Below are 27,250 nucleotides of genomic sequence, written 5' to 3'. Positions count from 1 at the left end.
ATATACTATTTATCACTAACTGCTTTCAGCATTTTTTTCTTTAGCTCTCAGCAGGTTCATGTGATCTATCTAGGCATGGTTTTCTTGGAGTTTTTCCTATTTTGGATTTGCTGAGGTTCTTGAATGTATAATTTGTCTTTCACCAAATTTGAGAAATTTGCAACCCTATTTTTCAACTATTTTTTCTGCACCACTTTCTTCTCTCCTTCTGGGACACCAGCGACAGAGATGTTAGACCATTTGATATGATTCCACATGTGCCTGAAGGTCAGTTCAATTCTTTTCCAATCTTTCTTGTTGCTATTTTTCAGATTAGATCATTCCTATTGATGTATCTTCATGTTCACAGACTCCTTCCTCTGTCATCTCCATCCTGGTGCTGAGCTCATCTATTGAATTGTTTATCATAGACATTGTGATTTTTCAGTCCCAAAATATCTATTTTGTTCCTTTTAAAAATTGTATTCCTCTGCTGAGATCATCTATCTTTCCATTTATTTCAAATGTATTTACCTTTACCTCATGGGAGCATAATTATAAAATAAATATATAAATACTTAAATATATAATATATAAAAACATATAATAAGGTATAACATATAATGAAATATATCATATATAATTAGATATACAATGAGATTACATATGAGGTAAATATTTATGAGATCAACTATATGTAATATAATATATAAAAACTATAAAGTAAACATATAAACCTTATATGCTTTAAATTCTTTGTCTAACAATTTCATAAGCTCAAGATTGGCATCTTAATTGTTTCTTTCCTGAGAATTGGTGCATTTTCTAGGTGCTTTGTATGTCGAGTAATTTTAGATTATATCCTAGAAACTTTTAATATTAGGTTGTCGAGACTCTTGAGTCATTTTCAAATCCTCTGGAGAATATTAGTTTGTTTTCTCTGTTTGCACGAGGTTCAGACAACATGTTCTCTCTCTTCTTCTGTGGTTGGTGGTTTTTTTTTCAGTTCAGTTTTCAAAGCCTTTGCTAAGCAGCTTCAAGCCTGTCCTACGCATGTGCAGCTCAGAGATAAGCCCAGGACTTATACAGCTTCATACACAGAATTATTGGGACCCCCTTCTCCAGCTCTCTTTTCTGCAGGATTCCCCACACACTGTTTCCCACTGAGGCCGCCCTTTCCAAGTCCTCTAGTAAGAAAAGTGGGGTTTATCTTGGAGTTTGGCCTCCACATTGTCTCGTGTAGTTCTCTACTGAGGTCACCCATGGGGCAAAGGCAGAAGTAATCAAAGAGAAATGAAAGTTGGGATTCTCTCCACATTCTTTGAGTCACAGGGGGTCCCTTCCCCAGGGGCCTGATATATGGTGACCTCTCAGGCCACTACCATGTGACTGAGACCCACCCTCAGGTTAAAGCCATGAAAGAAAAGAGCCGGGGGAATGTGGAATTCATTCTTTCTGGGTTATTTGTCCAGGTTTTAACTACTCTTCCCAATCCATCTGCTTTGTTTACTTTTCATAGTCCTTATTTGTTTGCATTTTTATTTTGTCCAGAGGTTTTGGCAATAATTGCCAGGAGAGATGAGATAGCCAGTAGCAAATTTACTCCATCTTGCCTGCTATTACTTCAATTTTGTAGATAAGGGGCACCGAGAATCTGATTTTAGATAACTTGCTATGGCCAAATAACAAAAATGGCAGAATTAGTAGTATGATTCTGGATTCTGGAATCAGTCCGACTCATATGTTTTGCATCATATCATGTTGCTCTTCCAAGATTTCATAGCTTCATCAGTTTGCAAAATGATTGATAAACTGTAACACATTTTTCAGGTTTCTTCAACAGCATAATAAAGGATCTAATGTTAATTTAAGTACTATTGGAATACATTATTTTAGTGTTAAATACTACATATGATTCCCTATGTACTCCCTGGACAGTCTTTTTCCTGATCTTGATTTAAATATTTTAGATGTCTCATCATTTGGAATGAGATCATGTCAAGGAAGTCCAACTCTTCCTTTAAAAGAAATCAGGAATAGATATTCAATTTAATCAAATGCATTTTTGGCATATATTAAGATGATCCTATTTTTTTTCTTTGACCTACTAACACAGTGAAATGCATTTAAAATATTTTTTTTAATATTGGATCATTCTGCATTTCTGGTTACACTTGGTTGTCATATATTATTATTTTAACGTAGAGTTGAACTCAGTTTTCTGCATTTTATTTAGAAATTTAACATCAGTGTTCATAATTGTGATTGGGCTGCTATTGTCCTTTTATGACTACTTTTACTTACAGTATTTTTTATACTTTTTTTTACATGTGGATCATTACTTCTAGAAATTCATCTGATGTAAGGTATAAGGCCAAGATCCATCCGTTTTCTCCAAGTGCTTAGCCAGTTTTTCCAACATCATTTGCCGAATAATCATTTACTACCAATTTGAAAAATTAAACTCTTTTGTAGACGTGGATCTACTGCTGTGTTTTCTATTCTGATACACTGCATTTCTGTTCCTAGCTAGGGCCACACCATTTTTTTTTTTATAGATGTGTTTTATTTCTTTTTAATTTTTTTTTAACGTTTGTTTATTTTTGAGACAGAGAGAGACACAGCATGAACGGGGGAGGGGCAGAGAGAGAGGGAGACACAGAATCGGAAGCAGGCTCCAGGCTCTGAGCCATCAGCCCAGAGCCCGACGCAGGGCTCGAACTCGCGGACCGCGAGATCGTGACCTGAGCTGAAGTCGGACGCTTAACCGACTGAGCCCCAGGCGCCCCAAGGCCACACCATTTTTATTAGTTTCAGCATCTGGAAGACCAGTCCTTCTTCATTTCTAATCATGAGTGAAAATCTCCCTGGTCTTTTGTAGTTTGTTTTTCTGTTTGCTTGTTTTCCCATGGGAATTTACATAATTTGCTTAATGTACCAAAATATTCTTGGGGTTTTCACTTGAATTGTATAGAAAGTACAGAATCACCTTAGCAAAATGGCATTGCAATTTTATTGTATATATTTTCTTATTTAAAGATATATTCCTTCACTTATGTCTCTTACTAAGGTTTTATTGTTTTTTATTCAGATCCGTCTCATACAGTGTTATTAAGTGTTTTCCAAAGGCATTTTTAAGTTTTCCTTCCATTGTGAATGAGTTTCTTTTTTGTTTGTTTTATTTTCTAAAATACTGGTTTATGTAATTTCTACTTTTAAAATTTATTAATTTTTGTTGGTTGATTAGTAAGTGATTAAATTTTACTTATCATCCATGGATGTTAGACCATATGTATACCTGATGGATAAAATTTTTATATAAGAAATGTATTGATTAAATTTGTCAATTTGATCTGTGAGGACAGAGAGGTATTTTTAAACTTTCCACCATAACTTTTATTTGAATCTCCAACACATTGCTTTATAATTTATGCCATATTGTTTAGTTCACATGGGTTTTCATTATGGACTATATGCCTAATCAACATAGAATACCTTTCTGTTACCTTTCATGTTTTTTAAGTCCTTTGTCAAAAAAATTTTTATAAACTTAAATTTTTAAAAACATTTTTCTGCTATATCTGTGTCCACTCATTTATCTTTTACCCTTCTTTGATATTTTGATTTTGCACCAGAAATTTGAAAAGTAGAATTTGAAGAAGTATAATTTCATTTTTATTCTAGCAACAGTTCCCAATGAATTTTGCTTGTCTTTACAATGGCAAGAATTAAGTAATCTCATTTATTCTCATCGCTGAATTTCTTTTTTTTTTTAAGTTTATTTATTTATTTTGAGAGAGAGAGAGACAGAGAGAGAGAGAGAGCATGTGCATGCAAGCAGGGAACGGGCAGAGAGAGAGGGAGAGAGAGAATCCTAAGCAGGCTCAGCACTGTCAGCATGGAACCCGACATGGGGCTCAATCCCAAGAACCATGAAATCATGACCTGAGCCAAAACCAATAGTCAGAGGATTAACCAATTGAGCCACCCAGGCACCCCTCCTTGCTGAATTTCTTAAGAACTATTTGCATTATGTCTCATAAATACATACACATGCACACATACACATACATAGTTCCTTTCCAGTACTTGAAATTTTTACCTGATTTATTTTTTAATTTTTTAGTTGGCTGAGTCTTTTTTCAGGTAAAATCTTCCTGAAAGGTATGTGAATATTAAGCTTTCCAAGTCCCAACTTATTTGAGAATTATTGCTATTCACCTCCATATAAACATTTTAATTGAATATGAAGTTCTTACACTCTATCTTTTCCCCTATATTTACTGACAATGACACTATGCCAACTTGCGTATATCCTATTCTACGTTGCATACAGAAAAATGCCAATTTAGTACATTTCTCCTTGTGAATAGTCTTTTTCTGCTTTTCCTTAAGTAAATTAAAATTAATTTCCTTAATTAAAAAAAATCAAGACAAAATATCTAGGTGTATGTTCTTTCATTAATTTTGTATAGGATTTGAAGCTTTTCATCTGATAACAAATATCTTGAGCTTAAGAAATATTTTTCTGTAATTTTTTATTATTACTTTTCTTTCGTCCTTTGGATTTTTAAATGTATTCTAAACTTGTTTGTGTTCTAGGTATAACTTTTTAATCTTTATCATTTTTCTTTGAGTTCTTGGAGAATTTTTCACTTTTGTTCTGTAATTCACCAATTTTTAACTTTGTTTGTATTCAACTTATTGTTTGCAGCTTCCACTGAAATATTTTTATCATAGTAAAATATACATGTCATAAAACTTACTATTTTAACCATTTTAAGAATATAATTCAGTGGCTTTACGTTGTGCCACCATCACACTACTATCCATCTCCAAAACTTCTTCATTATCCCAAACTGAAACTGTTCCCAGCTCCTGGTAACCTCCATTCTACTTTCTGTCTCTATGGATTTGTTTACTCTAGTTACCTCTTATAAGTGGATTCATATAATATTTTTTCTTTTCAATCTGGCTTATTTCACTTAACATGTTTTTAAGGTCCATCTATGTTGTAGCATATTTCAGAATCTCATTCCTTTTTGAGGCAGAATAATATTCCATTGTGTGTATGTCCCACATTTTGTTTATCCATTCATCTGTCAATGGACATTTGGCTTATTTCCATCTTTTGTCTGATGTGAATAATGCTGCTATGGAGATTGGCATGTAAATGTCTGTTGAAGTCTCTGCTTTCAATTCTTTTGGGCATGTACCTAGAGGTAGAATTGCTAGATTATAGGGTAATTCTATATTTAAGTTTTTGAGGGACTACCAGACTGTTTTCCACAGTGGCTGCACTGTTTTACATTGCTACCAGTAATGTGCAAAGATTCCAATTTCTCCACATCCTTGCTGACACTTGTTACTATGCTTCTTGTTTTTGTTTTTTAAATAACAATCATTCTAATGGATGTGAAATGGTATCTCATTATGGTTTCAATTTACATTTCCCTAATGTTTAGTGATATTGAGCATCTTTTCTTGTGCTCATTGGCATATTTGTGTATCTTTAGAGAAATGTCTGTTGAAGTCCTCTGTCCATATTTTATTTGAGTTTTTTATTGTTGTTAACTTCTAAGAGTTCTTTATATATTCTGGATATTAATCCCTTAGTAGATATATGATATGCAAATATTTTTCTCCCATTCTGTGGGTTACTTTTTCACTCTGTTAATGGTGCCCTTTGACACACAAAAGTTTTAATTTTGATGAGTCTAGTTTCGCCAGTTCGTTACTTGTTGCCCATGCTTTTGGTGTCATCTCCCAAGAAACTGCCAAATCCAACATCATGAAGCTTTTTCCCAATGATTTTTCTAAGGGTTTTCTAGTTTCAACTCTTACATTTAGGTCCCTGATCCACTTGGAATTAATTTTTGTATATGCTTTAAACAGTGTCCAACTTCATTTTATTGCAAATGGACATCCAGTTTTCCCAGACCATCTGTTGAAAAGATTGTCTTATCCCCATTGACTGGTTAGCACCCGTCTTGAAAGCTACTCGACTATATATGCAAAGTTTTCTTTTTGGGTCCTCTATACATCTGTCCTTATTCCAGTACCACACTATTTTGATTACTGTGGCTTTGTAGTAAGTTTGAAATCAGAAAGTGTGAGTCTTCCAACTTTTGTCCTTCTTAGACAATTTTTTGGCTATTTGGGGTCCCTTGAGATTCCATATAAATATTAGGATAAGTTTTTCTATTTCTGAAGAAAGATGTCATTAGAATTTTGATAGGGATTGAATTGAATCTGTATATCACTTTGGGTAGTATTATCACCTTAACAATTTTACGCCTTCTGAACCATGAACACAGGCTGTCTACTTATGTATTTATGCTTGCTTTAATTTCTTTCATCTTTCATTTACTGTTTTCAGTGCCATTGCATTTTTTACCTGACAGATAATCTCTTTCAACCCTATGAATATTTTTCTGATCCTAAATTTTTCCTTTTGTGTATGTGTGTGGCACCCTGCTATTGTGTTGGAGATGGATTATCTTCATCATGAATATGAATTAGAATTGCTTTATGTGCTCCCCTGTTTTTCAAATGAGTTTCTTTCAAAGGGGAAATTTTCTTAAATCCCTCAAATTGGTCCTCTTCTTCCCAACTCCTGAGACTTTCCTTAGCATAGTGACTCAAAAGAGGAGCAACTAGGTTTTTCAGCACTGGCATTTGGGGTGAGTTCTGTCAGGGGTCATGAAAAAATCTTTGTTGAAAATGTGAAGATCCCAGGTGAAAGACAATGGGCTAACTTAGATGTGGTATAATTTTTGCTTGGAAAGAGTAGAGACCCAGTAGTGTGTCCAAGGTAAGAGGGAAGCTGGAGCCAAAAGAAGAATGTCAGGTGTAGGTTTTGGATCACTGTGGTAAGAAATGAACCCATCACCAACCGCGGGCTTTTCATGTCCTAGAATTCCAGGCTGCTAGGCTCTTCCTCAACCTGATCTCAGCAACTCTCCTTCTTGCAGGAATTATCCCAGGTACCTGGCATGTGTGTGGCACTCTTACCTATTTTCCACCATGGAAAAAACATTTCCCTGTATTAAACTAGTTTAGCTGTTTCTATAGCCTTTTGGAGGGAAAAAGAGGGGAAGTTAAATGTGTAGACCCAGAGCCACTGTTTTTACCTGGAAATCTCACCTTCCTTCTAAACTTTGCAAGATTAAAAAACAAAGCATAAGCAAACAACCATGAGTCAAAGAATTATTACATCTTATCCAACTCTCTCACTGGCCTCATTTCACTGCTCAGGAAAATTATTCTCAGAGAGATTGAATTATTTGCCCAAATTCATACAAGTCGTCAGTAGTGGTAGGATTTTTTTTTTTTAATTTTTTTTTTTCAACGTTTTTATTTATTTTTGGGACAGAGAGAGACAGAGCATGAACGGGGGAGGGGCAGAGAGAGAGGGAGACACAGAATCGGAAACAGGCTCCAGGCTCCGAGCCATCAGCCCAGAGCCTGACGCGGGGCTCGAACTCACGGACTGCGAGATCGTGACCTGGCTGAAGCCGGACGCTTAACCGACTGCGCCACCCAGGCGCCCCAGTAGGATTTTTTTTTTAACCAACAAAATTAAAAATTTTTAATCTAGTGATTTTTTCTACTACATTATTATATAATCCACCCAATTTACTGTGCTGCTATCTTTGGTTTCTTGTCTGTGAAATAGTTAAACAGAACCAGCCACTATGTATATGTGCAAATGCATAAGTAAACTTACTTTTGTGTCTATATACAATCTTTTATTAATGAATTATAATGTACCAATAACCTAGAATACTTTTCTCAACTATAGTAAGAGAAAATTGATAATACCTACCTTGTTAGGTTGTTATGAGAATCATTTATTAGTATTATGTAGATGGAGATACTAAGTCAATGAATGCACAAGACCACCCTGCTGTAAAAGTGTAGGAACTTGGATTTGAATCCAGGCATGCTGTCCCCAATGTCCACATTCTTAATCACTATACTATAGAGTTTCCCACAATTTTACAATTACATACAGTTTTAAGTTAAAAACAATTCCTAGCATAGACAATTCACCACCCAAACCCTCAGACTCCTTCCAGAAAACACGTCTCTGAAAACACATGCCCTCTACACATTTTATCTTCAGGATTTTGTAACAACTTGAGCTTGGAAATACTCCTCACAAAGAGGTAAAGAGGTAGTATCAGCATTTCACAGATGGGGTTAAGAGGTTAAGCATTTTGCCTATTGCTTAAGGAGTTGGAGTGAAAGCCAAGAACTCTTGGCTCAAACTGCTGAGTGGAAACCAAGAGACCACACTTCTCCATCCCTCTCAGTCATCCTTTGGTTTGGTTGAGAGTGTGGTTTTGCCATTAGTGTCACAGGGGAAAATGACATATTCTGAACACATCGCTTGATTCCTGGAGCAGAATGATTACAGGCTGTCATTACCAAGAGACATAGTTCTAAAAGCCTTTTCTAAATTTAAAAATAACAAGAGAGAAAAAGAATCTCCAGATACTTTGCACTTGAAAGAACCTGGATTTGTTCCATTTTTAGGTACTCTTTATTTAGGTACAAGAAGTTTGGATGGCAAAATTAAGAGAAATAGAGGGAAGTATGTGTTTATTCTCTCGTCCTGTTGACTGAGAGAGAATATCCCAGGAGCTGGGTCCATGGGAAAGTTCCTTACCTCTCTGTGCCTGTTTCTTCATCTATAAAATGAATAGAATGATAGTCTCTACTGCATAGAACTGTTAGAAGGATTAACAGTGCCAGGCACACAATAAGTATTGTTACTGTTGTGGTTGGGGTTTTGACAAACAGCTAAGGAATCACCCCAAATCCTCCTGGACACACCCTACTCAAATCATCATAGTAAACCCAACAGCAATCCAGAGAGCAAGCTCCCAGTTCTCCGTGGCTCACATCCTTCTCCGAAGTTTCTAACATTTGGTCAGTCTATCCCAATATAGCGGGATATAGGTAGAAAATACTGCTTCAGCATGAGGTTAGAGAAAAGGTTTTTTTTTTCCTTTGTGTATTGGTTCTAGCGAGACTTCTTCCAGACAGGAGCTCACAGGCAATATCTCTAGAGGAAGTTTGTCTAAGGCCTCCTTATACTGAATCTCAGTGACGGTAAAAAGAACCCACCTTGAAGCAATTCAGCTGTTCTGGGAGCAGACTGATTTGTGAGAGTAGTGAGGTCCTGTACTTCTCGCACTCTTCCTCTGGGGGTACCCCTATTAGGAGAAGAAAGTGAAGTATACGCCTGGGGCCCTAGCATATATTTTGAATTGGCTTATCAAAAGCAAACTTTTTCTTCAATACCCTTTCATCTTTAAAATGCATGTACATTTGTATCCTATTTAATAATATACCAATGTTTAGATTTTATATAAAAATCATGTTGAGGTCTTTCCCAAATAATAGAGTACAACTTACACTCTGAAAAAAATACATACACATAGTGTGTGTGTGTGTGTGTGTGTGTGTGTGTGTATCCTGTGTCTTTGTGTACAGTAAGCTGTCCTAGTCCAAGTATGGACACCCCAGATGCAGTAGAGACAATACAGACTTTGTACCCAGATCAGTTTGGGTTCCAGTCTGGGCTCCCCCAGCACAGCATGTTACTGCACTTCCCTGAATCTCTTTTCTCAAACGTACGATGAAGATAATGACGCCCACCTTGTGGTGTTGCTGTGAGGCTTTTGTAAATTACTGTATGGAAAGTGCCTGGCAGAGACCCTGGCACAGCCCAGATGCTCAGGAAATATCACCTCCCTTCCTCACCTGCTGTCCCGCGTGTGGCAGGCACACAGATATAATAAAATCTGACAGAGCAGCTTGGAGAAACATTCTTGTCAGGATGAAGCCAGCAGGACAGACGACCCAAGTGGGCAGTGGAACCAGAGAACGGTAGGGTGCTCAGATCTGAATGAAGCAAGACAGCCAAAACCAACTGGTTCTCAGTGGCCTGGCAACGGCAAACCACTATCGGCCGACATAGGCTAGCGCCACAGCACCGCCTGCCCATCACCTCATAGCCCTTGGCCTCTAGGGCTAAGCCTAAGATGTCCTGCTGCCCTTGAGCAGCTCTGACTGCCTCCTCATGAACTGCGCTACTTACCCTCCACAATTTTTTTAAATTATTAAATATTTCACATGTAACAAAAGTATACCAAAAAAGCATAGTAGACCCATTATCCACCACCAAGCTTATGAAACAAAATATTGCGGGGGTTGACACCTCTGTGTACATTCCCCTTTCTTTTTCCTCACTAGAGATAATCACCATCCTGAATTTGGGGCTTATCATTCTAACGGATGCTGAATATTTTTGTATACCTGTGAGCAATACATTATATTTTTCAGATGAAACTCTATAATAAATGATCATATTGTATGTATTTTTCTTGAACATGCTTTTACACGTAACATCATGTTTTTAAGACTTTTTCTGTGAAGATACACATAGCTGTGCTTGGTTCATCTTAACTAATATATACTTTTCTCTTGCATCATACTGTATGGCTATGAGGTACCATCAGGTACTTATCTGTTCTCTTCTTCATGGACAGTTAGTTTATTTCTAACTCTTTGTTGTCATAAACAAACTTGCAATCAACATTCTTATACCTGTCCCCTTGGGGGTCAAAAGCAAGAATTTCTCTCTGATATACAACTAGGGATTGAATTGCTAGGTCTTGTGGTATGTGAATGTATAGCTTCACTAGGCATGATTTCATTGTTCTCCAAAGGGGCTGCACCAATTTTCATTCTCATTAGTGATTTATAAGAGTTCTCATTGCCTCTCGACATTTGTTTTATCCTCCAACTCTTCTTTTCAAACAGATTTTGCCCACCCATGACTTGTGGGTTGGGTTATCTGGTGTGAACATAACTTCTACCTCCTCCTGCCACCAGCCCAACATTGCTCCAAAGTGTGACAGGGAAGTCTTATCTTTGGAAGAAACTGTAACTTCCACCAGCCTATACTTAAAGAAATGTGGTCTGACCAAAACAAGATGCTTGCCTATCATCTCCCCTGGGGCACTTTCAGCTTCCATCCAAGAAGGCGAATCTGGGCTCCACAGTCTCTGTTGCACAGGACTTGGCAGAGTGCCATTCCATCTTATGCCTCTGCAAACACTTGTTGTGGTCAGTGGTCCTGGGCTCAAGTATCTCAACCTGACCATTTTAGTTACTACCAGCACCCAAAGAGACCTAGTCCTCATTGAACTAAGAGGAACATGGAACAGAAGGTTCTCACAGGAGAAAGCTATGTATTTGTGAAACCCTGAATACAGAACCCACTTTCCACCACTCCCACCTGCAGAATTTGGCTCAATAAGGGAAAAGGGATTTAGTGATGGGAAAGTTACAGAGATTCATTTTGAAAGTGAAGTGGTACCATAGGGACCTGCATGGCGAAAACCACTGCATGAATGAATAACCAACCAAAACAGAGTTGTGTAAGGAGGAGTTTGTTTGGACAAATTCATCATGTTGCCCTGTGATTAAACCATCACTCCTATTCTTTATGCCGCCTTAGGCTTAAACCTTTGGAAATTCCCTGATGGGCTCCTCTTAGTGAACTTCAGTTACAGGTTTGCACTTGACCCTGTGCCACCCTGTGGACTACTCCTATCTGCCGAGTATAGCCTTTCCGGTTCCCAGCAGATGCCCAGGCTCTTTAGTCCCTGCATAAAATCAGATACAGTATTCTGAGCTGGAAGGGAGCCACTATATCTTACAGTTCCACACCTTCATTTTTACATTTGAGAAATCTAAAGTTGACATCCCTAGGAAGTGGCAGAAGTAAGATTGAATCTCAAGTCTATCTTCTTCCGCAGGGCATGCTCCCTTGATTAGCACCAAAGTCTTGGGAAGAATGAAATTAACTACCTTGTAAAACAGTGTAGGTGTTGGGAATGGGGGAAGTCTGAGGGGAGTTCTGGGTCACTCAATCTTCAGAGTTCTAGAGGAGAAGGAAACCCTACAAGTGAAATATGAGAAAGAACAACTGATTAGGGAGATAAAGAGTGCACACCATAATGGAAATCAAGAAAAGAAAGCATTTTAGCTTGAAGGAGAGGATAACTGTGTCTGATGTTATAAGAGGTTGAGTAAGAAGAAGCCAGGGAGGTGACTATTGGGTTGGCAACGTGGAGATGGTTGGGGACCAGCAGAGACATGGAGATAAAAGTCAGAGAAGAATGGGTTAGAAGGGAAAGTTTTCCATTTTCGAATGGGGATAAAGACATTTTTACCCTTTCTGTCATGAAAAGCACCCCAAAACCAGGAGAATGTGAAACAAAACCACAAAGCCCATCTTTGAGGACTCTAAGAAATAGTAAGCCATAAGAACACTATACATATGAGGGCAGAAAGAGGACAGAGGAGTGACAAAAGAAGCAAGCAATATGGAGAAAAGTCAAATATAATCCTGCAGAATGAGATGCTGAAGAGAAACAAGTCTGAAGCCTAGCAGAACCCTAGAAAGATCAAAACCTGGAACTGTCAGATACTGCAGAAAGCAAGGAAGGGCTAACAAGGTGAAAACTGGAATATTGTTTCAGAGTTTATCTAAGGAGCTGTTCAACCTTCAGAACCACCACCTCCACTACCTGTGAAAATTACCTCTTCTCTAGCTGCACCAAAGAAGAGAGGTTTATTCTCTGGCAAAATTAGACAAAGATGGTTTCACCATCAGACACCAGGCCAGGGAAAGTTATGAAGACATCTGCATAACAAATGTGATTGCTTCCAGCCCTCCCCCTTGTCAATTCCAGACTAACAAGTAAGGAAAGAGTTTGAAAACTACTTTTATGTAGAAATAAATATCTCGGGGTGGGGGAGTGGGGGGCAGAGGAATTTACATACACTGATGTTTGAGGGTCCCCAACCAAGAAGCCTGTTGAGAAAAGCTGGCCATCCACCAGTTGGCATGCCCCACCATGCACGCAAAGCTTTCAGCAAGTTTTTCTGTCTTGCTCATGTGCTATGAACAGACAGAACAACAGTAATCTCTGGATCACTCTACATTTGAAGAAAGTCTGCACCAAGAAAGACAGGGAAGTGGGGAAGCAAGTACTATTTCAGGAAGTTGTGCTGTGAAGAGAAATGCAAACAAATTGGTCAATAGCTAGAAGGAGATGTGGGGTCACAGATGATTTTTTTTTTTTAAGATGAGAGATACTAGAGTATATTTATATGCTGGTAGCCAGCCTCTAGTTTTTTTTCTTCCTGACTTGAAACAAATGTGTAGTCACAAATATTTAGAAAAAGCCTTCACAGTATTTCTGCTTCTGGTTAGGATGTAGAGGAATGTGGAGAACCTTCATTTCCATGGTCAACCAGAAAAGTCCCGATGAAATAAAATTCATATGTTTCTATGGGGCTAGCAGACACACAGGAAGCACTGATGAACAAGCCCTTTATAGCTGAGCAGAAATCTACAGAAGCTTCCATACTTGGTAATGGATGTGGTCTGGGTATGGGCAATTGGAAAAGTAGTTTAGCCATGGACAGAGACTTCTCAGAGATGAGGAAAAGTCAGCTGAACTGACATTGTTATTCAACAATGTGTGCCAGAGGGATGGATTATCTGAAGGAGCCCCAAATGAAAAAAAAAAAAATCTGTCTGATAATTCTCCAGCTCACCTGCACCTCTGCATTTTTTCCAAGAAAGTAGCAGTGGAACTGCTTTTTTACTTTTTTGCTGAAAAGGAAAGAGAAATTGCATGATCCTATGGATCTTTGCAGTGCTTGAATTCTGAAGTTCTATCAGGGTTGAATCCAAAAGCCAAGCAGAAAAATAACTGAAGCTGCACCCAGCTCACTCCCAACTCAAATACTGAAAAGACCACAAAGGCAGGGCAGGGCAGAAGTCTGAGAATTAGGCTAATAACAGGGAACATACTCTAATTAAAGCTGTGACCCAACCCAAGCTCAACTTAACTCAAGGAGGAATCTAAATAATCAGCTCTCCCAGCCCCCACCACGCTAGCTTACAAAGATAAAAGAGTCTGCAGTGAGTGAACAAAACAAATCAATGTTGTACCTAAGTTTCCACTGTTTTGTTTTGTTTTGTTTTGTTTTTACTCACAATGTTTGAAACACAAATTAAAAGATTATGAGGCATGGGAAAAGAGCAGGAAAATGTGACCCATAATCAAGAAAAAACACAGTAATGGAAGCAAACCATAGATCATTCAATGGTTGGAATTATCAGACAGGGATTTAAAGCAACTATTATAAACATGTTAAAGAATTTACAGGAAAAGGTGAATATAATGGAGACACAGGATATCAGAAAGAAAAAAAAAAGAAAATTCTGAAGAACCAAGTGAAAACTATGGAATTGAAAAATACAACATCTGCAGAAAAGTGATTGATAAACTTAAAAACAGGTTAATAGAAATTATCGAAACTGAAAGAGACACGGAACACCTTGATGGCAGTCAGTTAAGTGTCTGACTCTTGATCTCAGCTCAGGTCATGATCTCACAGTGAGTTCAAGCCCCACATCAGGCTCTGTGCTGATGTTGTGAAGCCTATTTGGGATTCTGTCTCTCTTTCTCTCTGCCCCTCTCCCCCACTCGTGCTCTCTCTCTCTCTCTCTCTCTCTCTCAAGATAAATACACTTAAAAAAATTTTTTAACTGAAAGAGACAGAAAAAGGATCAGGAGGCAGAGTGGGGAGATGAACCAGCTCCTATGATTTGTGGGATAATATCAAGTGGTCTAATATATGTGTAATTGGAGTACTGAACATGGTATTCTGCACAAAGATTCAAAAATCTCAAAGAACCCCAAGCAGGACAAATACAAAAAATAAGAACAAATAAATAAATAAATACCATCACCTAAGTCAAAATAGTTGAATTTCTGAAAACCAGAATAAAGAGATAACCTTACAACATAGGGAGAAGGGAAAAGATATATTACAAGGAGAGAAGCAACAATGAAAATCACTTACTTTTCATCAGAAAAAAAAAAAAAAAGACATGCAACCCAGAAGACAACAAATTGATGTCTTTAAAAAGATGAAATGAAATAAAGACAACTTAGAATTCTATATCTAGTGAATAACCTTAAAATTACAGACAAAAATTAAGACATTAAAAGGAAAAAAAAGCCTGAAAAAGTCATCACCAGCAAACCTGCACCAAAAAAAAAAAAAAGACTGCTAAAGGAATTCTTCAGGCTAAAGGAAAATGATACCAGATGTAAACTAGATCTACAAAAAAAGGAAGGAGGAATAACAGAAATGATAAACATTTTCTTAGTTTCATAAAATGATGATTGTTTAAGATAGATATAATGACTGTATTTTTGAGCTTATTTCATATACAAAAGTAGAATATATGACAATAGTAGCATAAGGGGTGAGAGGTGATATATGGAAGAATATTAGAGGGTTCTTTAATTATATGAGAAGTGGCATAATATCAACTTATGGTAGCCTGTTATATAAAGTAAGGATGGAAATTGTAATCCATAGAGCATGCTACAGAGAAGATGTTACTACAGATCCTACAGATGTTAAAAGGTATTGAAGGAATATTATGACAACTTTACAGAAAGAAATCCAGCAATTATAAAGGAAATGAATAAATATCTGTATGGATTACTGTATATAAATTATAGCTCACTAAAAATATATATACAGAGACAGAAAAGGATCTTTGGTTCAGCATGCATCATGAAATTATTAACCATGTTGGCCTCTCCTTAGGTAAAAGCCCCAAAGAGGCTATGATTTATATACATTATAAACAAATGATTAGAGTTGACTGTAAAACATTATGACTCCAAAAGTAGCAAGAAAATGTCTTTAATTAATCTATGATCTCTTGTTCTGTTCACTCTGTTCTGCTCACTCAGCAACTGGAGGCATAAGTCCATCTGGAAATGTTGTAAAGGCAGCATTAGTGGTAATAAATAGTGATGTGTGCTTACAATATAAGTTGAGGCTCCGAAGCCAATAACTGCCGGACAGTTGATAAAAGTCCAATTCCACAGAAGCTCTTTTACTAAGAGGCAAGAAGTCGACAATGCAGAACTGATGTTGGGTTATTTTGGGGTGGCAGTGGAGACTGTTTTATAGACTGAAAATGTGGTAGACATTGCATAAGCCCAAGGAGGATTTTGCAGTAGGAACATCACTAGGACACTTGGGAGAAAAGCTTGTTGAATGAAATGCTTCTTGACGTGCTTAAGTGTGTCGATCGTTTAATGTTTTCGTCGGAAAATAATATCTAAATGTCACATCACAACCAGAATCTCGGAAAGTAATCTTCATTAAGTATGGGAAAATTCACTGTTCCCAAGGCAACAGAAAGTACAGCAGATACTGTGACTGTTCCTCCCACCTCCTACCCCTACCAACCAGTGTGGTGACGGGTGCATGGTGCATGCTCAGCAAATAGTTGGGGAAATGAAAGAATGGATGCATGGATGCATCTAAGCTGGAACCATTCATTCGACAACAGATCATCTACTCTGTGCCCATCATTAAGCGTTGCAGGGATTGTACAAGAAACACAAGACATGTGGCCTGAAAACCCTTCACTTATATGTAGAAACACTGGCAGACATGAAACCGCTAAGGAAAACAGGAGACTCTTTAATAGCAGCCTCTCTGTAGGATTCCCTGCCTCTCTCATTTCCCAGGAAGATAACATTTCATTTGGTAATAACCAAATCCTCAGAGAGGTTCTTATCAACCCCTTTCAAAGATCTTTCTCCCAGTTTGCTTCCGTTTCTAAGAGAGCATTTAAAAAAATAGGCCCTTATTAATAGTTCTATTGTCCCACAATTAAAACCAACCCACCATTCCCATGAAACCATCTGTTTTGTTTGCTTAGATGTTGTAGGTGCTTAGAGAAGACGAAGGGAGTAGGGAGGTGGGGGCCATAAGTCATTTGATCTTCTAAAGAGGAAGGGTATTTTATGGAGAGATTGTGATCGCTGCCTGGGCCTCGTGAGCTCCTATCTTGCCAGGCACCAAGTGTCAACGAGAAGGACATTTTCCAAAACAGCTTTCGCTTGTTCTGGTACCAAAAAAATGGAAAGCTCAAGAAAATACTTGTAAAGTAAAGGAAATAGGCTTAGAGAAAACACCCCGGTTCCCAGACTTTATTTGGCAAAGAAAAAATACAATGAAGCCAAGGAACCTTTTCCACACCCCCAGGATGCCTTTTTTAACCCTCTTTTTTTAAGCTTCAGCCTTAACGTAATATTCCAATTTTAGTGTTGCCAAAATGTCCCAAACTTCACAAAGATAAGACCACATTTGCTTTTCTTTTTCACATTTACTTTTAATTCCCAATCTTTCTCACCTAATTATCAGATTAGCCCCTCCTCCTTAGTGCTCCCAACTATTCTGAGGGGCTCCATGTGCCACCTCTGTGTGCTCGGGAACAAACGCCCATTTTCCTATCCCAACCTCACCTTCGTATCCCAGTCTCACCCTCTTGCCACACTGCCATTGTCATTACCCTCACGAAACTGCTGACTGGCAGGGCAATACTGCCTCCTGCTGGGTGACTGATAATGCCACCCTCTTCCCGCCCAATGGTGGCAGCAGTGAGGGACACGGCTTTCATCTTTATCTCCCCTTCTAATGCACAGATATATGCCCTTTCCTATCACCAAACAACAGCGTTGAATTCGAGTCTAGAACTGGTAAGGGGAGGGTGGTAGCTAAACAAATCATGACATAATCAGATGTTATTGGTTATAAAATGCCCTAAGTGCTATGAAACGAAAATTGTTGGGTGCCATGAGAAAGCCTAATTGAGGGAGTAAATCTGAATAGGGGAAGTCAAATAAAGAAAGCTACTTTGAGCAACTGACATTTAGGTTGGGACTGAAGTCTGGGTAACAATTAGCCCAGTGAAGAGCTAGACAAATGGTATCTTCGGTCCACAAGCAGCAGTGATTGCAGGCGTCAAGGGCCTGTTGAAGAAAGTTGCTTGGGAAGACTTGGGTGGGGGGCACGGGGCTCAAGTGAGGAGACTGGGGGCAAAGTCATACAGATAAGGCTGAACAGGGATGCAGAGAAGTCATCCCATATACACCCTGGAAGCCATGGCAAGGATTTCAGATTTTATACCAAGTGTAATCAAGTGCTATTGAAGGATTTTGAGGAGGAGACTGAATGGCATGTTTTGATCTGTATTTTAAGAATATTATGACAGCCATGTGGAGAATGAATGGAAGAAGGGCAAGAGGGCAGTCAAAAGATAGCAAGTGTCTTAATGGTCTAGGAAAGAGATGCTGATGGCTCAGACCGTGGCATTGGCAGAAGAGATAGAGAAGTAGAGAAGTAGTCTAGAGTAGCACTGATGGACTTGATGGCAGATTATGTAGGGGAGAGGAAGGAGAGAGGAGAGTGAAGGTGGACGATCCAGGAAGGCTTCTGGTTTCTGACTTGGGCAACTGGGCATGTGGTCTGATATCTGGGCACTGATAAGAAAAGTAGACAGGAGCACCTGGGTGGCTCAGCCAGTTAAGCATCCGACTCTTGATTTGAGCTCAGGTCATGATCTCATGGTGGTGAGATGGAGCCCCACCTTGGGCTCCCTGCTGACAACTTGGAGCCTGCCCCACTTGGGTTTTCTCTCTCCCTCTGCCCCTCTCCCCTGCTCATGCTCTCTCTTCCCACAAAAAAAAAAAAAAAAAAAGGAAGGAGGGAGGGAGGGAAGAAGGAAGGAAGGGAGGAAGGAAGGAAGAAGGGAAGGAAGGAAGGAATAAATTACACTTTCTTGCCCTTTGAGCATGGTATGGAGCTATTTAAAAGACAGGAACATGGATATAGAATCTTAAGTCCCAGAGAGAATGGTCCACAAAGATTCATTTTGGTCCCCAGACCATCCACATTTCCCACTACCAGTTGGACGTTTTCCCAGTGCCATAACCACTTCCCCTTTCTACCCTCCCCCACCACCTTGAGCAACCAGAGTAAGAAAACACAGGCACCAGCCCATAGAAAACACTCTTGGCTGTCCTGGAAAGCGTAGATTGCCTGGACTTTTATTTTCAAAGCTGACTACATGGTTTCCTTTGGCACATCCGTGCGGGTGGCAGAGTTTGCTCCGGACGCCTGCCACTCCCACCCGCGGTCCCTGTGGCAGCCTTGCCCTGAGCTCTTGGTGTTCCCCTCTTTCCAACTCACATGAGCCATTTGCATCTTGATATAAAGTTGCCTGAGTTGTCGTGTGTCCCCTCAGGAGCAGTTGCATTTTAGGATTCATCTCCAATGTAGAATGAAAACTTTGTCCCGTTAAGGACAGAAAACTCTTCTGAGCAGGTGGATATTCCTGCAAAAGGCTCCTTTCTCTCAATCCTTGAGATTTCACTTACCCCGCACTACGGCTGACCCTGAATGGATAACGTACTATAAAGACTTTTTCTCCGATAGGCTTTTGGGGGACCGTTGGGATAATATGGCAGTACCCACAGAGACGAGATAAAGGTTAATGCATCTGTCTATCCACAGGAAAGCATAAGAGGCTCTAAGAAGACTAACAGGGTGTCTTTGGATTTCAGGGAACAGATCCGTCAGGGCCTAGAAGAACTCCAGAAGGTCCTGCCGGGAGGAGACACTTACATGCATGAAGGATTTGAAAGGGTAATTTTAAAACCGTTTTCCACTCTAAATATAAAGTGTGACAGGGAAACATTAACATAAGGTTGGCTGATGAGATAAGACACATGTACCAGAACAACACCCAATGGCAAGAAGGTAAACAAATTTTTCCCGCAAGCTTGTACACTGTTAACCCTATCCAAAAGAAGTGAGTTTCCTTGATTCTTCCCTGATCCTGGTACAGGACTTGTTAGCTAATGCTTGGCTGACACTTACGAATCATGCCACACACAAGTCCCCGGCATTCCCGGGGTAAACTTTTCTATATGGTGCATCATATAGAAATGATGGTTGAGACAGAATGTCAATGACTTCAGTCTTAAGGAAGACAGGTCCAAGTCTGTGACAAGTAAGACATGGATCCACGTTCACAGGTATATGGGTTAAGTGTCAGGGTAACTTCAGATGAATGCCGTCGATTGGTATTTGAGCGAAGCCTGGGTGCATCGCATAAAGAATCAAGACCGAGCCAGCCTATATATCGAGCACCAGAGCCCGCTGCCCACTATGGAGCTCGGAATGGCAAACAGAGGCTGTGTGTCTAATGTCTCTTCCGTGTGTTTTTCAGGCCAGTGAGCAGATTTATTATGAAAACAGTCAAGGTGAGACAATAATATGAATTATCAAACTTTTTTTTCTGTGTTTGCTTCTGATAAAGTGTCTCAGTAATTTCATGTTACAACAGGTTTATGTGACATTGCCCATAACCCTACACAGATCATCACATAGAAGGAAATGTATAGCAAGGTGATGCACACCAGGTCAAATTCTGTCTTGTTGATGCCAAAAAGAGTTATATAAAAATAATGAAAAAATTATGGGCCACAGTCTATAATGCCCATGAACAGCTTGCATGTTGAATTCATTAAACTAATAAATACTGGGAAAGGTTAGTAAAGTCTTGGATTCTTATGTCAAATTTAATTTTTTTTTTGTCCATTCCCAAGCTCCAAGCCTCTTCACTACTGTGATTGGATATGATATTAAGATGAAGATACCAGTGTGATTTACATGAAAAAAAAATGCATACGATGTACTTAACAGAGTATTTAACATATAGAAAAAATACTTGTTATAATTTTAGCTGTTATTACTATTACTGCAGTGTCCTTCATGGATAGTATTTCTTTATCTGAGGCAAATCTTTTGAAAGAGATCCAATATTACAGTGGGGACTTTTCTCCCAAGCCTGTAGAGGTATCTACTTCCTATTTCCCTCTCAACTACAACAAATAGAACAGACCCGGTATCGACACAAACACTTGTTAGTATAAACCAATCATCAGCAATGTTACTAGAAGTCTAAAAATCACTGAAAGAATTCTAGTAGGTTTTGCCAACTGCTATGATAACTTCCATTCAGCTTGTAAATCATGATGGCTATAACTCCTTGCCCACTTCTTCAAGGGGTGATGTATAAGGTCAACTACAGCATGTGAGAAAGACTCCTGAACAGCCCAGGTGGTAGAGTTTCCTCCCAGGCCTTGACCTCAGTCACATGGACTGTTAATAGAAAATAATAGAAATTTGATTCACCGAAGCTACTCCCAGATATCAGTCCAGGGACCATTTCAGCAGGTTTGGCCATTTTTTGAGATAAGACTGAGAGATCCACAAACAAAACCTACTCCCCCAAGAGTGGTCCCCACACGAAGATGCATGCTTCTCCATGCTGAACTTGCTTCTAGTCCTGAAAAAAAAGTTGCTGGTTCTCACGATATTGACCTCAGGTGACTGAGCTTATAAGAGATCAACCCCAGGGCTGAGGGGGTTTCCCTGCGTGCGGCGGGATGGACTGAGTGGGTCTGTGTTGTGTTGAGCAGGATACAGGACGGCCAGCGTCATCATTGCTTTGACCGATGGGGAACTCCATGAAGACCTCTTTTTCTATTCAGAGAGGGAGGTAAGCAATGGCCTGGGCTGTATCTAACACAGACATGGAAACAAGGCTTCTTCCTCCTCAAATGGGCTGCAGTCTTTCTACTCAGACAACATGATCGGTGTCTTTGTAAAATCCCTGGGTAAAATAGGTGTCATTTGTAAAAAAAATAATAATAATAATCGTAGTAATAATTCATTTTTAAAAAGTGAACCCTTGTATCTTACACATGATAGATATTTTCCCCTTTCAAAATATTCGCCTATTACTCTGTGTTTGGAGGGATAAGAGTTGTCTACTATGACTTTATTGAAAGCATTATATTTATCCGGCAGTTTTGAAATACTATATATCACTTTTAAACAAAAACATTGGTACCATTTTCCCTCCATTTCTCCTAAAAACAGGAGGAGGGAAAAGAAGTACTTGACATATGTAAGAGCCAGTCTTGTTAGAACATATTAATCATGGAGATTCTCACTCTGAGAAGCGAAGTCAAACATTAATTGGTACAAGGGACATTGTAATTGCTCCTGCAGTGTTTCTTCTTCCTTTTCTTTATGTTCTCAAAAAGTGCTCTTCAAAGCAAGTGAAAGAAAAAAGTACTGTTTAAAGCAAGTGAAAGATTCTACATGAAGCCTTCGGTTTGTATAAAGAGTTTCACGGGGCGCCTGGGTGGCGCAGTCGGTTAAGCGTCCGACTTCAGCCAGGTCACGATCTCGCGGTCCGTGAGTTCGAGCCCCGCGTCGGGCTCTGGGCTGATGGCTCGGAGCCTGGAGCCTGTTTCCGAATCTGTGTCTCCCTCTCTCTCTGCCCCTCCCCTGTTCATGCTCTGTCTCTCTCTGTCCCAAAAATAAATAAAAAACGTTGAAAAAAAATATTTAAAAAAAAAAAAAAAAGAGTTTCAGGAAACTCTTTTATATTTATGTATTTATTCAGGAATTGAAAAGTAATGCTTATATTTAGGAAATCCTTTCCTTTTTAGTCTTAGATTTGAACTACATGTATAATTGGCCCAAGAAGCTAGTTCACCATTACCAACAAGGTGACAAAGGTTCATTCGGACCAAGTTAGAAAGAAATACAATAAGGAAAAAGGCAGTGAGGAAGGACATGCTGGCCTCTGGGGGAGCAGTTAATTAGAGCATTACACTTACCTCAAGTTCTTGACCATTGTTTGATTTAAATTCAGCTCTCTTGGCAAATAAGTATACATTCATTCATTCGTTTGTTCATTCATTCATTCATTCATTCATTCATTCCTTCAGTGTTAACTGAGAGCTCAGCATGTGTTGGGCACTTTGCCTGATACTAGGGAAATAGGTAAAGTTGCTGCCCATTACTTACCACGTAATGATGTTTGGCTTTTGGAAGCCTCTTCTAGGAAAGGGCATGAGGAAAGGGCAAAGGTAAACACGTTACTTCCCCCCTACCCATAACTAGTACAAAAGATCTTTCACAATGGGGAAACACACAAGTAAATGTGACAGACCCTGCCTGAGCATTTGGAAAGTAATATATTTCTATATTCTGAAGTTGAAACTAACTATACAATGGGAATGCAGAATGCTTATTTTGGGTGCTAAACAATCATCAAAATAAAGTAAAAACCCTAATAAGGAAGTAACTGAATATAAAATAAATGATGGATGTCAGAGGCTTAAAATAGGGGTTAGTAGAAAAGAATTTTAGGTATGGCGCATACAAATTTGGAAAAATATTTGGAGTGCCAGTGCCAAGAGAAGGAGGCTTTTTGAAAAAGTAAGATAAAGCCCAAGATATATAAAGAAATAAATCATCCCATTTTTGATAATCCTATATAAAATCCAACTAGAGGGGAAAAGTCACAGAAGTTATTACAGATAAGTCTGGAGCTAGACTGTGTCTAAACGTTTGTTTTATCCTTAAAGCAACAAGGCATATTTGGAACATGAAGGAAAAAAGATATATATATGTATATATATATGAATACCAAGTAGGTCTGAATACTAACGTGAGGGATGGGAGAGGAGCACAATTCAAATCAGTATGCATACATTGAGCACCTACTACATGTTTACTACCAATGGTTTATTAAGCACCTACTATGTATTCCAATGATTTCCAATTTTTATTTTCTATTCTGAAACACAGAAGAACCTGGAAATAAGATATCAGAGCCTTTACTAAAGCAAATATTAAAATCAAGCCAAAATATGGATGTTAATTCATTATGTTGTCCTCACAATCCTTAATTGTAAATAAGGTCATGGGTTCACCTATTCAAATATAGACCGTAATTCCCATACCATTAAGCCAGTGTATTTTATGGGAACGAAAAAGGCCTTATTCACAAAGGGTGCTGACATTTATAAGTATCTGTGTTGTTCTAGGCCTTGTATAGGGAGTTCTGCATATGTTATCTTGTTGAATCTTCAAACACTTTGCAGAGCAAAGCCAAACCTAGATATATCGGGTTCCAAAGATCACATCCTTTCTATTAATACCATGCTGCTATTACAGAGGAAGAAAAATATGTCAATAAAAATTCTTCAGAGGAAAAGAATAATAATTTCCCCAGAATATTTTATAAGACTTACCTTAGCCTACAGTCCCTTTTCCTACCCTCCCCCTCCCCCCCCACCCCACCCCCCAGTCTTTCAAATCTTTTCATCAAGACTCTACTTCCATGGCTCTTTCCTAGTGCTTCCTGTTAGACTAATCACTCCCCTCATGTCCATCACACATTACATTAGGTTGCGATGTTTACTGGAGAATGAGCTCCTTGGGAACAGGGATTGCCCTTCCCATGATGGTATCTGGCACATAGGGAGTGCTTAATAAAAGCTGATCATTGGGGCACCTGGGTGGCTCAGTCGGCTGAGCGTCTGACTTCAGCTCAGGTCACAATCTCACAGTTCATGAGTTCAAGCCCCGCATTGGGCTTTGTGCTGACAGCACGGAGCCTGGAGCCTGCTTCAGGTACTCTGTCCCTCCTCCACTCGTGCTCTGTCTCTCTGTCTCCAAAATAAGGAAACATTAAAAAAAGTTTTTTTAAATAAATAAATAAATACCTGATCATGGAAGTTAGTCTGGTTAACCCAAAAGGAGTATGTTTGCCACTTCTCTTTCTAATGGCTTTTCTTCATTGACCCAGGCTAACAGATCCCGAGATCTTGGTGCAATTGTTTACTGTGTCGGTGTGAAGGATTTCAATGAAACACAGGTATGTGCATGGATTTCCTCAGGTTGGGGAGTATACTAAGCTTGTGAAGATAGAGAACATGTATTCGTGCAGAGGGTATATCAGCAGCATAAACACTCCTTAGATAGGTTATTTTTCCACAAATGTTGAGTAGGTGAGAATTACTGGATGTGTAAGGGACATGAAGCCATGCCAATGCACTTGGGGCCTTTGCACACAGACTATCCAGGCAGCATCTTCCTTGGTTGACTTTCTTGGTAGATATTAAATTGTCAAGGTGTCAAAACAGAGCTGAATAAAATTAGAAAACTTGTTGGTTGGGTTTTTTTTTTTTCATTTAATTTAATGAATCTAATTTTGTTTAAATGTCAAACATCTCTTTTCTCCCATTAGAAATTCAGTGCATTTTCTTTTTTTTTTTTTTTTAATTTTTTTTTTCAACGTTTTTTTTAATTTATTTTTGGGACAGAGAGAGACAGAGCATGAACGGGGGAGGGGCAGAGAGAGAGGGAGACACAGAATCGGAAACAGGCTCCAGGCTCTGAGCCATCAGCCCAGAGCCCGACGCGGGGCTCAAACTCACAGAACGCGAGATCGTGACCTGGCTGAAGTCGGACGCTTAACCGACTGCGCCACCCAGGCGCCCCGAAATTCAGTGCATTTTCAATATGAGAAAATAAACATATGGTTGGGTCTTGAACAATGCAGGGGTTGTGGTACCAACCTCATGGCAAGTCAAAAATCCATGGACAGCTTTTGACTCTCCCAAAACTGAACTACTAACAGCCTACTATTGACTGGAAATAATATATAAACAGTTGATTAGTGCATATTCTGTATGTTATATGCATTATATACTGTATTCTCATAACACAGAAGCTAGACAAAAGAAAATGTTGTTGAGAAAACCATAAGGAAAATGCATTTGTAGTATTGTGCTGTATCGATTTTTAAAAAATCACATGTTAAGTGGACCCACTCAGTTCAAACCCGTTGTTCAAGGGTCAGTTGTAATTGGCAAGTGGACAAAAAGTATGTACTAGTATATATATGCAAAATGTGAAATTTTGCTAACAACTTATATAAATGTTCCTCGATGTAGTTCATCATTTCTTTTTGCTTTAATGACATGGAAGAATGCTTATAATAAGTTATTAGGTCAATAAAATAGGGTTACAAAATAGTGGGAAGAGTATGCGTACACTTTTAAAATAAGTGTGTACCTTTGGGTAGGGGAAGTATGAAAGACTACAGAGTGTATCAAATTAACAGTAATAGAAAAATGATGGATGGATGGATGTTAGATAGATGACAGATAGATAGATAGGTAGGTAGATAGATAGATAGATAGGTAGGTAGGTAGGTAGGTAGATAGAAACTTTTTTCCTTTATAACACTCCTGGGTTTTCTGAAACTTCCCATTGATTATGTGTTACTTTTGCAATCAGTGGAAGTCCTGGAACTGACTATGACTTAGCAGTGACAGAACTATAGAGATTTGGAGTAGAAAAGTCCACAGATCAGATTTTCCTTTCTCCTGTCCTCTGCTCCATAAAGCAGGAGAGCCAAACCAACTGCAAGGGTCCTTTCCTCAATGAGCAATTTGGGCAAAAGGTAAGGGTCTCCATTCATTGACCTCACCCAACACCAAAGCTTGAATTTATTTTTAAAGTTGCTCTGAAAGGAAATTTGAGTCTATTTGATTCAAGCACAGTTGCCAACAGAAATTTGAGTGAATGGGAGAAAAATGAGCCAATGGCCTGTCCCCAAATCCATAAATACATCAACCCAGGCCAAATGTTCATCTAGCTGAGCAATCTTACCTCTTGTCCCAAGGAGAAAAGTATTAAAACAAATGTAAAAGCTGGAGCCAATCCTCTAGTCCTGCTCCAGAGAGGCTGCTGGTAATCTCATTATTACTAAGGGCTTTTCAGTGAGGCCCAAGGCCTCAAGTTCCTCCGGGTTCTAAAAGTAGATGGAGCCCCCTAGACTAAATTCTCTGTGGCCAAGCCTGACATATCTCCATGTGTGTTTGTACGTTTGCTGTGTTCTCAGCTGGCCCGGATTGCGGACAGTAAGGACCATGTGTTTCCTGTAAATGACGGCTTTCAGGCTCTGCAAGGCATCATCCACTCGGTGAGTAGAGCACTTCCTCTAAAACTGGACATTGGGCACATTCTGACCCTTGATCCACTGAAAATTCCCCAATCTCCTCCCTGGTGTTCTCTGCTTGAGACAGCACTCCTCTGAACATCTTTGTTATCTGTTATGTCTCACTTCTCCCTCCTGCCTTTCACGCATGTCTCTCTTCTCATTTTCCTATGCCAATTCTACCCTACAAGGTAAATTAAAAATTGAAGGAAACTGTGCTGTGGCAAGCCAGACTTCAGGTGCCTCCAGTTCTCATACTAGAAACATTGGTTGATGGTGTGCACTTGACCTCAGCTTTCCCAACCATGACTGAATGCAAACTGCCTTCAGAGCATTTGCAGGCTCAATCTATATCTTTTGATCACTGGAGGTACTTTTGACCAGTGGTTCTTTACCTTGGCTGCCTACTGAGGTCAT

General features: G+C 39.1%; 2 protein-coding genes and 1 long non-coding RNA gene across 3 annotated transcripts in view; 2 read left to right on the top strand and 1 right to left on the bottom strand.

Annotated features, from left to right (window-relative positions):
- The window catches only part of GKN2 (gastrokine 2), a 112,990-nt gene extending 93,465 nt beyond the window's left edge, over window positions 1–19,525 (bottom strand). The window contains exon 1 of the mRNA XM_086700959.1: window positions 19,147–19,525. Within this exon, the coding sequence (XP_086557085.1) occupies window positions 19,147–19,161 (15 nt within the window). The 5' untranslated portion in view covers window positions 19,162–19,525. The remainder of the gene's footprint in view (window positions 1–19,146) is intronic.
- Window positions 1–27,250, top strand: part of ANTXR1 (ANTXR cell adhesion molecule 1) — a 223,029-nt gene that overhangs the window by 33,784 nt on the left and 161,995 nt on the right. Inside the window, exons 4-8 of the mRNA XM_086700957.1 lie at window positions 19,521–19,602; window positions 20,189–20,222; window positions 21,444–21,523; window positions 24,635–24,703; window positions 26,738–26,818. Coding sequence (XP_086557083.1) covers window positions 19,521–19,602; window positions 20,189–20,222; window positions 21,444–21,523; window positions 24,635–24,703; window positions 26,738–26,818 — 346 coding nt within the window. The remainder of the gene's footprint in view (window positions 1–19,520; window positions 19,603–20,188; window positions 20,223–21,443; window positions 21,524–24,634; window positions 24,704–26,737; window positions 26,819–27,250) is intronic.
- Window positions 3,325–7,811, top strand: LOC147582456 (uncharacterized). Its single transcript, XR_015249142.1, has 2 exons — window positions 3,325–7,296; window positions 7,535–7,811. It is a non-coding gene; the product is annotated as an uncharacterized LOC147582456 (long non-coding RNA).

This window comes from Puma concolor, chromosome A3 (assembly GCF_028749965.1).
Source record: "Puma concolor isolate L17-30 chromosome A3, mPumCon1.1.hap2, whole genome shotgun sequence".
Lineage (NCBI taxonomy): Eukaryota > Metazoa > Chordata > Mammalia > Carnivora > Felidae > Puma > Puma concolor.
The sequence above is the reverse complement of the archived record's forward strand: the minus strand, read 5'-3'. Positions and strand labels throughout refer to the sequence as shown.